At 43.5% G+C, this 12072-nt stretch overlaps 1 protein-coding gene across 1 annotated transcript in view; it reads left to right on the top strand.

Annotated features, from left to right (window-relative positions):
* IQGAP1 (IQ motif containing GTPase activating protein 1) overlaps positions 1-12072 on the top strand; it is a 183118-nt gene that overhangs the window by 101666 nt on the left and 69380 nt on the right. Inside the window, exons 15-19 of the mRNA XM_077829238.1 lie at positions 3223-3386; positions 9295-9385; positions 10567-10734; positions 11123-11265; positions 11797-11967. Coding sequence (XP_077685364.1) covers positions 3223-3386; positions 9295-9385; positions 10567-10734; positions 11123-11265; positions 11797-11967 — 737 coding nt within the window. The remainder of the gene's footprint in view (positions 1-3222; positions 3387-9294; positions 9386-10566; positions 10735-11122; positions 11266-11796; positions 11968-12072) is intronic.

Genomic DNA, 12072 nt, shown 5'->3' on the forward strand with positions numbered 1-12072 from the left:
ATCCAAGGAACTACACGCTAGTCAGTCTCACCTCAATCCCCGGAAAAATCATGGAGCAGGTCCTCAAGGAATCACTTTGCTCTCCTCAGAGTGCTTCAGAATTGATCAGGAACAGTCAGCATGGATTTACCAAGGGCAAGTCATGCCTGACTAATCTAATTGCCTTCTATGACGAGATAACTGGCTCTGTGGATGAGGAGAAAGCAGTGGATGTGTTATTCCTTGACTTTAGCAAAGCTTTTGGTATGGTCTCCCACAGTATTCTTGCCAGCAAGTTAAAGAAGTATGGGCTGGAGGAATGGACTATAAGGTGGATAGAAAGCTGGCTAGCTCGTTGGGCTCAACGGGTAGTGATTAATGGCTCCATGTCTAGTTGGCAGTCGGTATCAAATGGTGTGACCCAAGGGTCGGTCCTGGAGCCGGTTTTGTTCAGTATCTTCATTAATGATCTGGAGGATGGCGTGGACTGCACCCTCAGAAAGTTTGCAGACGACACTAAACTGGGAGGAGTGGTAGATACGCTGGAGGGTAGGGATAGGATACAGAGGGACCTAGACAAATTGGAGGATTGGGCCAAAAGAAATCTGATGAGGTTCAACAAGGACAAGTGCAGAGTCCTGCACTTAGGACGGAAGAATCCCATGCACCCCTACAGACTAGGGTCAGAATGGCTAGGAAGCAGTTCTGCAGAAAAGGACCTAGGGGTTACAGTGGACAAGAAGCTGGATATGAGTCAACAGTGTGCCCTTGTTGCCAAGAAGGCTAATGGTGTTTTGGGATGTATACGTAGGGGCATTGCCAGCATATCGAGGGATGTGATTAGTTCCCCTCTATTCGACATTGATGAGGCCTCATCTGCAGTACTGTGTCCAGTTTTGGGCCCCACACTACAAGAAGGATGTGGAAAAACTGGAAAGCGTCCAGAGGAGGGCAACAAAAATGATTAGGGGACTGGAACACATGACTTATGAGGAGAGGCTGCGGGAACTGGGAATATTTAGTCTGCGGAAGAGAAGAATGAGGGGGGATTTGATAGCTGCTTTCAACTACCTGAAATGGGGTTCCAAAGAGGATGGATCTAAACTGTTCTCAGTGGTAGCAGATGACAGAACAAGGAGCAATGGTCTCAAGTTGCAGTGGGGGAGGCTTAGGTTGGATATTAGGAAAAACTTTTTCACTAGGAGGGTGGTGAAGCACTGGAATGGGTTACCTTGGGAGGTGGTGGAATCTCCTTCCTTAGAGGTTTTTAAGGTCAGGCTTGACAAAGCCCTGGCTGGGATGATTTAATTGGGTATTGTTCCTGCTTTGAGCAGGGGGTTGGACTAGATGACCTCCTGAGGTCCCTTGCAACCCTGATATTCTATTATTTTATGGTATAGTAAACCTCTTCCCTCAACCTTGAGTTCCTACCTCCATGTGGGACATAAACCTGGTACTGAAAGGATTGACTAGGCCCCCCTTTGAACCCATGGAAACCTGATTGCTGACACACCTATCAATGAAAATGGCCTTCCTGATAGCAATTACCTTGGCCAGGAGAATAGGAGAAATGGCGGCTCTGATGGCGCATCCCCCTTCCACAGTATTTTTTCTGGACAAGATTATGCTTTGGCTGCATCCAAAATTCATCCCTAATGTAACCTCTCCATTTTACATGAATCAGTTGATTCACCTTCCAATCTTCTACCCCAAGCCTCGCCAAAATAACAGTGAGGCTATATTACATACCCTTGATGTCAGGAGAACACTGGCCTTCTACCTGGACAGGACAAAGGCTTTCAGGAAGTTCACTAGGATTTTCCACTCCATTGCGGAAAGATCCAAGGGCTCAGCAAAATCAGCCCAAAGGCTCTCAAATTGTATCAGACGTTGTTACCTAGTTCGAAACATGACTCCTCCAGACTCTATTCATACATACTCCACAAGGTCAATCTCTTAGCCTGTCACTTTCTTCAAGAATGTCCTTATTTCAGAAATCTGTAGAGCTGCGACATTGGCATCAGTCCACGCTTTCGCAAAATGCTTTGAAATCACTGGGGACTCCATCTCCGATGCCATCTTTGGCTCCATGGTCCATCCGACTCCAAAGTCATAGCCCTCCAGAAGGGGTACTGCTCGGGAGTCCCCTACAGTGACAAGAACTCCGAAGTAGAGGGGAGGAGGTTGTGGAGCACCAATAGGGAGTCTATTCAGTGAAGTAGTCGTAGTTACTCACCTTGTGGTTCTTCGAGATGTGTCCACCCTCCTCACCTCTGCTTCTGATTTCTTTTCTATGACTCTGTGGTAGAGAAGGAATTGAGGGGGGTTAGCCCGCACACGAGGCCTAGCCTTGTGGCGTAGCAAGAGGAGGGACAGTGCATGTGTGCAGGCCTAATGGACACTGATACCAAAGTTCTGCGATCAGCAGCACAGGGACGCAAGTGCACCTACAGTTGAGCTCCCACAGGGACACTACAGTGGCGCGTCCATAGGCACACACGTCTCGAAGAACCATCGTTACTGCACAAGGTGAGTAACTTCTTTATAAAATATGAAAAGCTAATTTTTCAGTTCTTTAAATGTTTGTTTTCATTTTATTTAAGACTTCCCCCCAAATTAGCCTGGAGATTCCTCTGTAGAGAGGCCTAAACCTAGAAACTTTCAGTTTATGAAACACAGCCTTTTTTTTTTTTTCTTTTTAAATTAACGTGCAAAACAGTGTCATAATTTTTTTGGAAGTAGAAAGTTTTGGTTTTTTGTTTAGGGTTTTAAACCATCACACAAATGAAGTACCCATACTGATTTAATTGGATCTGTCAGCTGCCTTTGATACTGTTGAAGGTGGTATCGACATGTTTGCAGTTCATAGAGTAGATGGAATTGGTTTTGCAGTGGCTCTGCTCCTGGGTGTTGGGAGGATCCGGGGGGGGAGAGTGGTGATCATCTGATGTGAGGGGGCTTATGCTGGATGCCCTAGGGCTCTTTATGTCTCTCCTTATGGTTTCATTGAGCCACTGAGCAGTTTGGTTTTTGTACAGTGCCCAGAGCACTGATTGGGCACTATACATGTGAAGAAATTAGATAGGTGTCTTCACCAGAGAAGCTGAGTTTCAGTTGCAAATGTCATGATAATTCTCAGCTGACACCAGCTTTATTAAGGACTCTGATCATTCAGTGATGATAAAACATGGCTTGTGATCTTCTGCTGACCAGAAACCGTCCCTTTTATTCTTTCTGTTCTAGGGATTTTAGCAATTGGGCTTATTAATGAAGCTCTTGACGAGGGAGACACCAGAAAGACCCTTCAAGCCTTACAGATCCCTGCAGCAAAACTGGAAGGGGTAACCCCAAAGGTAGCACAGCACTACCAGGACACGTTGATCCGAGCCAAGAGGGAGAAAGCACAGGTGAGTGCTATTAAACAGGTCTCTGCAGAATTTTTTGTAGTCCAGTATATTCTGTTGTGTGATTATGGCAGAAATAGTGCTGATGTCAGTGAAGCAATTGTCAGGCCTTCAGTGGGGATGATCATATTTTGACACTTAGGTTTTTTCTACACTAAAGAAAAATAGTTTTGCAACCACAAGCTGGATGTCCCCATAAACCAAGGAAACCGCTGCAGACATGATGATTGTATTGCAATGGATCATTGCATCTCTTGTTGTTGCTTCAGTTCAGTGCATAGAACAGAGGCTGTACTAATGCATTTTGGGACTCTTGGAGCACCGATTCTATAGTGTGCAGCACTTTTGTTGAGAGCACACAGAGGCTTTTGGGTAATTTTCAGAAGTGAGGTCCTTCAGTGTGCAGCAAATACACAGACCCAAAATCACTGGATTTATAACTTCTCAAAACCTGCAATTTTCATGGATTCATAGATTTTTAAGACCAAGAGGGAGAGCTCTGATGTAACATAGGCAATGGAATTTTCACTCAGTAATCCCTGCAACAAGCCCAATAATTTATGCATGAACAAGAATTTTTAGAGAGACATCCAGTCTTGATTGAAATTCCCCCAAGTGATGGACATCCTCTGGTAAATTGTAAGAGTGGTTAATTACCCTCACTGTTATAAATTTTCATTTCATTACTGGATCTTGTTCTGCCTTTGCTAGATTAAAAAACCCTCTAGTATTAAATATCTTCCCCTGTGAGGTACATGTAGACTGATCAAATCACCTTTTAGCACTCTCTTTAGTAAGATAATAGATTGAATTATTGTCTTTCTCTCTCACTGTATGGAAGATTTTCCAGATCACAAGTTATTCTTTTAGCTCTTCTCTGAATCCTGTTCAATTTTTCAACATCTTTCTTGAAGCGTAGAGTCTAGTAGCAGTTGCACCAATGCCACAGGGGTAATATAACCTCTCTACTCCTACACAATATTTCCCTGTTGACGTTTTTTATAGGATGATATTTCATTAAAAGAGCATTAAAGTTGAAAAGTCAAGCAATCAAAACTAAAAAATAACATAATTTAGGTTGTCAGTGCAACCTTAATTTGGCCTCCTTGTGTATATGCATTATCATACAGCCTTTAATTTCGTGATCACATACTATTTTTTTTCCCCACAGGACCTGTGCCTCATTCTATGCACAGGATGGACAGTGACTCAGGGTTCTGTAGGAAAAGAGATTTTTCTGTAGGACCCTGGTTCATTTGTTCCAAAAGATGGAAGGTATGTAGTGAATGAGGCAGGGAGCTGCAGGAAGAGAAAGAATGGTCTCTTGGTTAAGGCAGTTGAATGCCATGCTGAAGAACTGGATTATATCCCTGCCTCTAACACAAAGTTCCTTTGTGATGCTGGACAAGTCACTTAAACCAAACTTTTGACAGGTGGTCGCCAACGTGTGTTCCTCATTTATTGGCTGCCCTAACTGAGAGACCTGGGGTCTGATTTGCAAAAGTGCTGAGCACTCAACTGTAAGTGAAATCAGTGGGAACTGTACTGTGAGCATATAAAGTGCTCAGTATTCTGAAAAAATCGGATTCTAGAGGGGTCTCAGGTTGGGCACCCAAATGTTGTGGGCAATTAACAATTTGGGACTTAATCTCCCTGCTGTGTCTACACTGCAGCTGGGACTGAGCCTTCCAGCCCAGGTAGACAGATTCGTGTTAGCAGGACTCATGCTAGCACACTAAAAATAGCTGTGTGGACATTGTGACGCTGGCAGAGGCTTGGGCTAGCCACTCAAACCCATCCTACTCCCTGGGTCTGAGCTGAGGTGGTTGGTCTGACCCGCTCCCGGGACCCTCCTGCTTGCTGTGCAGAGGGGCGGGGGAAGGGGAAGCACTGATGTTAGGGTGTCCGCCTCCCCCCTCTCCATGTACCCCATCTCTGGAGAGCAGGGGAGGGGGGACAGGGTTCAGGAGCAGGAGAGCTGCAGCTGCTGCTTTCTGGTGAGTGCCTTAAAGAGACAGCGCATGCTCGCCTCCCAACACATACTTGTGGTGGTGGTGGTGTTACTACTTGGTACTTCCTGCAATGCACATACATTCTCTGTAGTTTTATTCTTTCAAAGTGCTGTTATTTTAGTTTAACTAGTCTATGCATTTCATAATTTTATTTCTCTCTTATGCTTAAATTTAATTAATTGAGTAGTGAATTCTAAAATGCCTAACCTGTCCTGGCTGGAGTAATTATCCCTATGGTAACTTTTTAAAAATATATATTATATCTAGGTTTTTTGTTTCTATTAGTGGCGCACATCCGCACATTACCTCAATATTGGTGCACATAACAAAATTCATTACGCACGTGGATGGAAAAAATTAGAGGGAACATTGCTTGGAGGGTCTCTCCCAACTATATTGTAGACATACCCTCTGTGCCGCATGTGTGCTATAATGAGAGCACCATAGAAAACCCATGAGGAAATTGATGATTGTATATTGAGTGCAGGGTTTGCATGTATATAATGTAGTAAATAATGAATGTGGTCAAATGTTAAATGACAAGGATTAAAAAGAAATATTAACTAGCTATCCTTTTATTGAGCAATAACCATTCTGAGCACTGAATGAGACAAAGGTCCTGTGGAAAATATAGCATGTGATCATGTAATTAAAGCTTGAATCATAATCAATCAAATGAAGTTCGTACAGGAAGCCTTCATTTTTGCATTTCCTAACTTTTAAGTGCTTGACTTTGCAATATTAACATTCTCTTCATATCAGTTTTTTAATGTAAAATATAGTTAAAGCTATATTTTACACCTGTTTACACCTATAATACAGAAAATAAATGTTAGAGACCAATGAATAACCAATTCATTGAGAGACTTGGGGAAGGAGAGATCACACAAAACATATGCTACCGACAAGCTGCCTGCTAATCATCGCTTACTTCTCTTGCTTCCTTTCCCTGCTCTGATGATTGTCTGGTATAGATTGTAAGTGGGAACCTTATCTTCTGAATCTTCTTTAAAGAGTCTGGCAGAGTTTCAGCACTAGCTAAATAACAAGCAGAAGTTAGGGAGATAAGTAAGTGGTTCATCTTCTTAGCTGGGGAAAGGGTAGGGGGCATGATTCTTGTTGGTGTGTGCCTGCTTTGGGTAGTTTGGAGTCAGAAACTGACCTTGCCTTTTCCTCTTCTCCCTGGAGAAGGGGATGCTAGATTTCTCTGCCTTTGGTAACTTGAGGAGGAGAGTTTCATACAGCTTATCTCAGAATCCATCACTGATTTTTCTAGGCAGGAATTTGGTTTATGAGACTAAGACCTATTTTGAGGTCACTAATGGTTCCATGTAAATGTAAACTTCTGAAATGCAGATGACTGATAATTGCACAAATTACTAATGCAAATGAGGGCCCTGAAAGGGTTAAAATCTCTCAGGAACTGATCTGGGGTTGAATCATTTCCTTTTGCTGAGTCAGTGTGAAATAATGAGCTCCTTTTAGTGTGCTGGCAGCTTGTGCCAGGCTGGGCTGGTAACTGCAGTTGGGGTGAAATTGCCTTTTTTGGACATTAACTCAGCTTCAGGGCCCCTCCCAGCTGCACTTGGAGTAATTTTAGAAATTGAGATATTAGACTACAGTATAGAAGGAAAATAGTGAAAATCTTCAACCTGACTAGTACTGGCTAGTAAATGTGTGTTATCTTGGACTGACTGTACGATTGTCACTTAGTTTCTCCTTAGTCACTTCTAACTCCTTCTAACTTAGTCACTTAGTTTCTCCTTGGATGGTGGGCTACTGTATGGTGACATTTTCCAGGCAACAGTACATGTGGAAGTTTTTAGAGAAGTCAAAAGCAAGGTCTTTTTTTCATAGAGAAGAAAGAGTAACAGTTTCCTTACTATTCCTTACTATTGCTGAAGCCCTGCAATGCTAAATGTGGGGGGGGGTTTCCAAAGCCATCCTAATCATCCTGACATTCTGTGGATTGACTTTTACTAGCAGAGATTGGAGTGTGCAAAGTTACCTTTATCAAAGTGGACTAGAAAAGCCCTCTTCCCCCCTCCACTTGGACAGTTTCTCCCCTCTGCCATTCTCCTGGGATCAGTTTGACTTTTAGAAGAAAGCTGCCTGTTTTGGACATGTTGCTCTCTTGAGTGAAAGGGACAGATATCCAGGTCATTGTTGTGACCTGTCTCAAAGCTATTGAATTAAACTATTTTAATAGGGCAAATTCAGAGGATATATTAGGAAATGCCTCTTTTGGAATTGACCCTCAAAACCCCTGTTTCCAGCTATAGAGTGGCTCTTTATGTTGTATGGCAGTGGTGCACTTTGTGCTGGAGTTGAGTGTTTCCTGTATTCTCTTTGTACAGTGAGGGCTGAGGGAGGTGGTTTCTGTTTTTAGTAATTAGCAACAGGAAGCAAATGGTGGGTGGAGAGAGACTATACTTGGCAGCTGCAAGGTCATTTGTTCTTCATGCATATGTTTTGGGTCTTTGTTAAACTTCTACCCCTTTTCCCTCATCTCAGTCTCCTGCACATAAACACAGCTGAATAGTTTTGTTCAAAGTCCAACCAGAGCAGTTTAGTGTGTGTGACGAAGGCCCTATATACAATGGCCTGTTAAACAGGGTTCCCACGCTTAGTTTAAAGTCTGTTTAAAGCACTTCCAGCCAAAGACTATTCTAACACTTTTTGGCCTCGGAATGTGGATGGGGAGAAACCAACTTTGAATCATGTTTAAGAACTCTTTTTTCACATGTTCTGTAGCCTCTTTGTACATAGGCTAGGGCAGGGGTGGGCAAACTACAATCTGGGGGCTGTATCTGGCCCTTCAGACGTTTTAATCCGGTCCTCGAGCTCCCGCCAGCGAGTGGGGTTGGGGGCTTGCCCTGCTCCAGTGCTCCAGCCAGGGAGTGGGGTCGGGCTTGCCCCACTCCGCGTGTGCCATGGCTCCACACGCCTCCCGGAAGCAGCAGCGTATCCCCCGTCCGGCTCCTACGCATAGGGGCAGCCAGGGGGCTCAGTGCGCTGCCCCTACACCAAGCGCCATCCCGGCAGCTCCCATTGGCTGGGAACCATGGCCAGTGGGAGATGCAGGGGTGGTGCCTGCGGACAGGGCAGCGTGCAGAGCTGCCTGGCTGCGCCCCTGCATAGGAGCTGGAGAGGAGACATGCTGCTGCTTGAAGTAAGCGCCACCCGGAGCCTACACCCCTGACCCCCTTACGCACCCCTGCCCCAGCCCTGATCCCTCTCCTGCCTTCCTAACCCCTTGGTCCCAGCCCGGAGCACCTTCCTGCACCCCCAACCCCTCATCCCCAGCCCAGAGCCCTCTCCTGCACCCTGAACTCATTTGTGGCCCCAGCCCAGAGCCCGCACCCCCAGCCAGAGTCCTCACCCTGTCCTGCACCCCAGCCCCCAATTTTGTGAGCATTCATGGCCTGCCATACAATTTCCATACCTAGATGTGGCCCTCCACGCTGGGCTAGAGTCTTCTTCCCATACTATCAGGGAAACAATATCCTCTGAGTGGCTTTAGGCTACTTGGTGCTAATTCAGTGGCCTTTTGCTCTCGTGTCCCTGATCTCTGCTTATTAGAGCTATGCACAATATTAGAATCTATCAGTTGCTCCCCCTTCCTCAGCAAGTTTATTTTTGAAATGAGATGATGGGAGAAGAACAGAAGAACCTGCTTGAGTTATGGCTGTAGCAGCCTCTGCTGGTCACAGGAACACATGAAGTTTTAATTCTTGTGCTGTAGTCAAATGCAGAGTATCTGGAGAGGAATGTGGCTTTTTTTCCTCTGTGGCTGAAACTTAATGTGTGAACACTTGATATGTGCGCAATTTACTTCACTAGGCACAGTTATCTTAGATGCACAGCAGGAGATGAGCTTTTTCCCATTTTTTCTTTAGGACACTCGGGATGAGACAGCTGTGCTGTGGCTGGATGAAATTCAGGATGGGATTCATCGATCCAACAGGGACACAGAGGAAGCACAGAAATGTAAGTTGCATATTAAGTGTTTATATTAATCTTCATCATCAGGCGTCCTCAGACTTTCTACAAGATGGTTCAGACATAAAACTGTCACTGCGTGGAGTGCTCTGGAGGAGTGTTTCAGGTGGAATCCATGTGCATAAGGCAATATTCAAGGTGAGGCCAGACTGTTAACTTATTTTAACGGTGTTATTTTTTCCACGTTATTATGTTACCTTCTGAATACATCCAAGCATCCAATTTGGTATTATTTTACCACTGCAGCACAGTGGGCAAGTGTCTTCACCAAAATGCACTCAATAATGCCTAAATTTTTTTCCTGAGGTTGCAACCAATTCATTACTCATCTGTGTATTTGTGCATGCACGCACAATTTAAATGATTTAATCCGGTTCATATTACATTGTATTTGTCTATGGTAAATATAATCTGCCATTATTTTGCCCAGTCACCCAGTTTTATTAGATGCTTTTGGAGTTCCTCAAATTTGCACTGATTTTTACTAACCTAAATAATTTTGTACATTAGCATTTTTCACCTGTGCTATTCACCACAGCTTTCAGATACCCTAAAAGAATCTTGAACAGTAGGCCTACCACTAGTTCATGGGCACCTCACTATTCACTTCCTTTCTGTCTCCAGAAACCATGGTTGATTCCTGCTCTTTGTTTCCTATCTCAACTATTTTTTCAGTTCCTGACAGAATTTTCTCTCTCTCCTTGTGGTTTTAAGTTTCTTTGATGGCGTGGTGTTATAGACTTTATCAAAAGCCTTTTTAAATTCTTTTCACCAGTTTCCTTTATTTGCCATTTTAACTCTCTGAAACAAGTGGGAGCCCTGCTAACTTCTATACCTTTAAATTATCGAGATTTTTTTCTTGCATTTTATGTATTCTGATTTTTTTATATTCTCTCATTCTCTGTAACATTTATCATGTGAACTCACTAGCGTCCTTTGTATTGACGATGAAGGCAAAGTAGCTGAGCATTTTATTTTCTCCAAGCTCCTGCCCTCCCCTCCCCAGCTTTTAGTAGTCATCTTACATTTTTCTTGATATTCCTTTTTAACCCGTCATGTTTTATAAAATATATTCTTATTCTTGTCTACTTTAATTTCTAATATTATAGTATCACAATAATGACATTAAATGATTCTAAGGTAACCCACTCTTTTGTGCATTATCTAAGTTTCCTTAGGAATTCTGGCCATTAATGAAGCAGTGGTCCATGGTGATGTGGGCCAGACCCTCAGTGCCCTGCGCTCACCTGATGTTGGACTGTATGGAGTCACTCCGGAGTGTGATGAGACATACCAGCGTGAGCTGGCAGAAGCCAAGAAAGAAAAAATGGCAGCAGGTGAACTGTGGGGGTTGTACAACTGAATTTTAAATGGTAAACTAGCAAGAAGAAAGCAGATGAATCTGTGATGGTGGTGTGGAAAGCAGAGGCCAGGAAAAAAATCTGTCTGGAATGGAGTCTAAGGTTGTGTGGAGGGGATGGGGGACTTCTTTTTAACATTTAGAAAATATACTTTTACTTAAATCTTTAGTAGCATGTTCTCTACTTCAGGAGCATGTTATGGTAGGTAGCTCAGTAAGGTCTTGGGGGAATGACATCTGCTTTTCTAGCTGCAGTGAACAGATAGTTAAAAGCAGTTGTACTGATGATTGCTTAAAGAATGTTATCTGTGTGCTGGGAGGCTGTGCTTCACCTTCAGTTCCTGTACTTCAATTTCTGCTCATAGGGGACAATGGCAGTGAGTGGGTGAAGCACTGGGTGAAAGGAGGCTATTATTATTACCATAACCTGCGAACCAGAGAGGGACGTTGGGATGAACCCTCAGGATTTGTGCAGAATAATACCCAACTCTCCCGGGAGGAGATACAGGTAGTAGAATAACATGTGCTCATTGTCTCCCTGAAAAGAGCAAGTTCTTTGTAGTTGCTCACCTGAGCAATTCTCCCCAGTATTATCCTACGAGTTAAAGCTTAATCCAAATAGAATTATTGACTAAAAGATAATGCTGTTTAAAAATAACTAAAACAAATAATTTGCTGCTACATCATCTTCTCAATTGTGCCTTTTTGGTTGTGCCACCATGCCCTTTTGGTTTTGCCATTATGCTATACACATGGTTTGCACCCTTTCTACTGGGGACTAGCAGATTTTTATAGATGATGTTGGCTCCATGTGTCAGGAAATTCCTTCTCTCTGGAGAAAGTATATAGAGGAGCCACTTCAGCAAATTCACCATAACTTTGAGCTCAAGATCATGATCCCAGTGTATGTTGAAGGATAATTTAGGATATTTTGTGCATGATATAGGAAGTTAATTTACCATCTTGACTTTTGTCTCCTCTACCTGTCCTTTTTCCTTTTCTGATTTGCACTGCCTCTTCTTCCATAACACTAATTCAGAGCTCTATCTCTGGAGTCACTGCTGCGTACAACAGAGAGCAGCTCTGGCTTGCTAATGAGAACTTGATTACCAGGCTGCAGGCTTGCTGCCGTGGGTACCTTGTTCGCCAGGAATTCAACTCCAGAATGAATTTCTTGAAGAAGCAAGTCCCTGCAATCACTTGTATCCAGGTAGTGAAGTCCTATGTCTTTGTCTATGGGTGACTTCTTCTGTGTCCATACTACATATACTGTGATACTATTATTATTTATTATTATTTATTTATGTGAATTATA

This window comes from Eretmochelys imbricata, chromosome 10 (assembly GCF_965152235.1).
Source record: "Eretmochelys imbricata isolate rEreImb1 chromosome 10, rEreImb1.hap1, whole genome shotgun sequence".
In the NCBI taxonomy this organism is placed as follows: domain Eukaryota; kingdom Metazoa; phylum Chordata; order Testudines; family Cheloniidae; genus Eretmochelys; species Eretmochelys imbricata.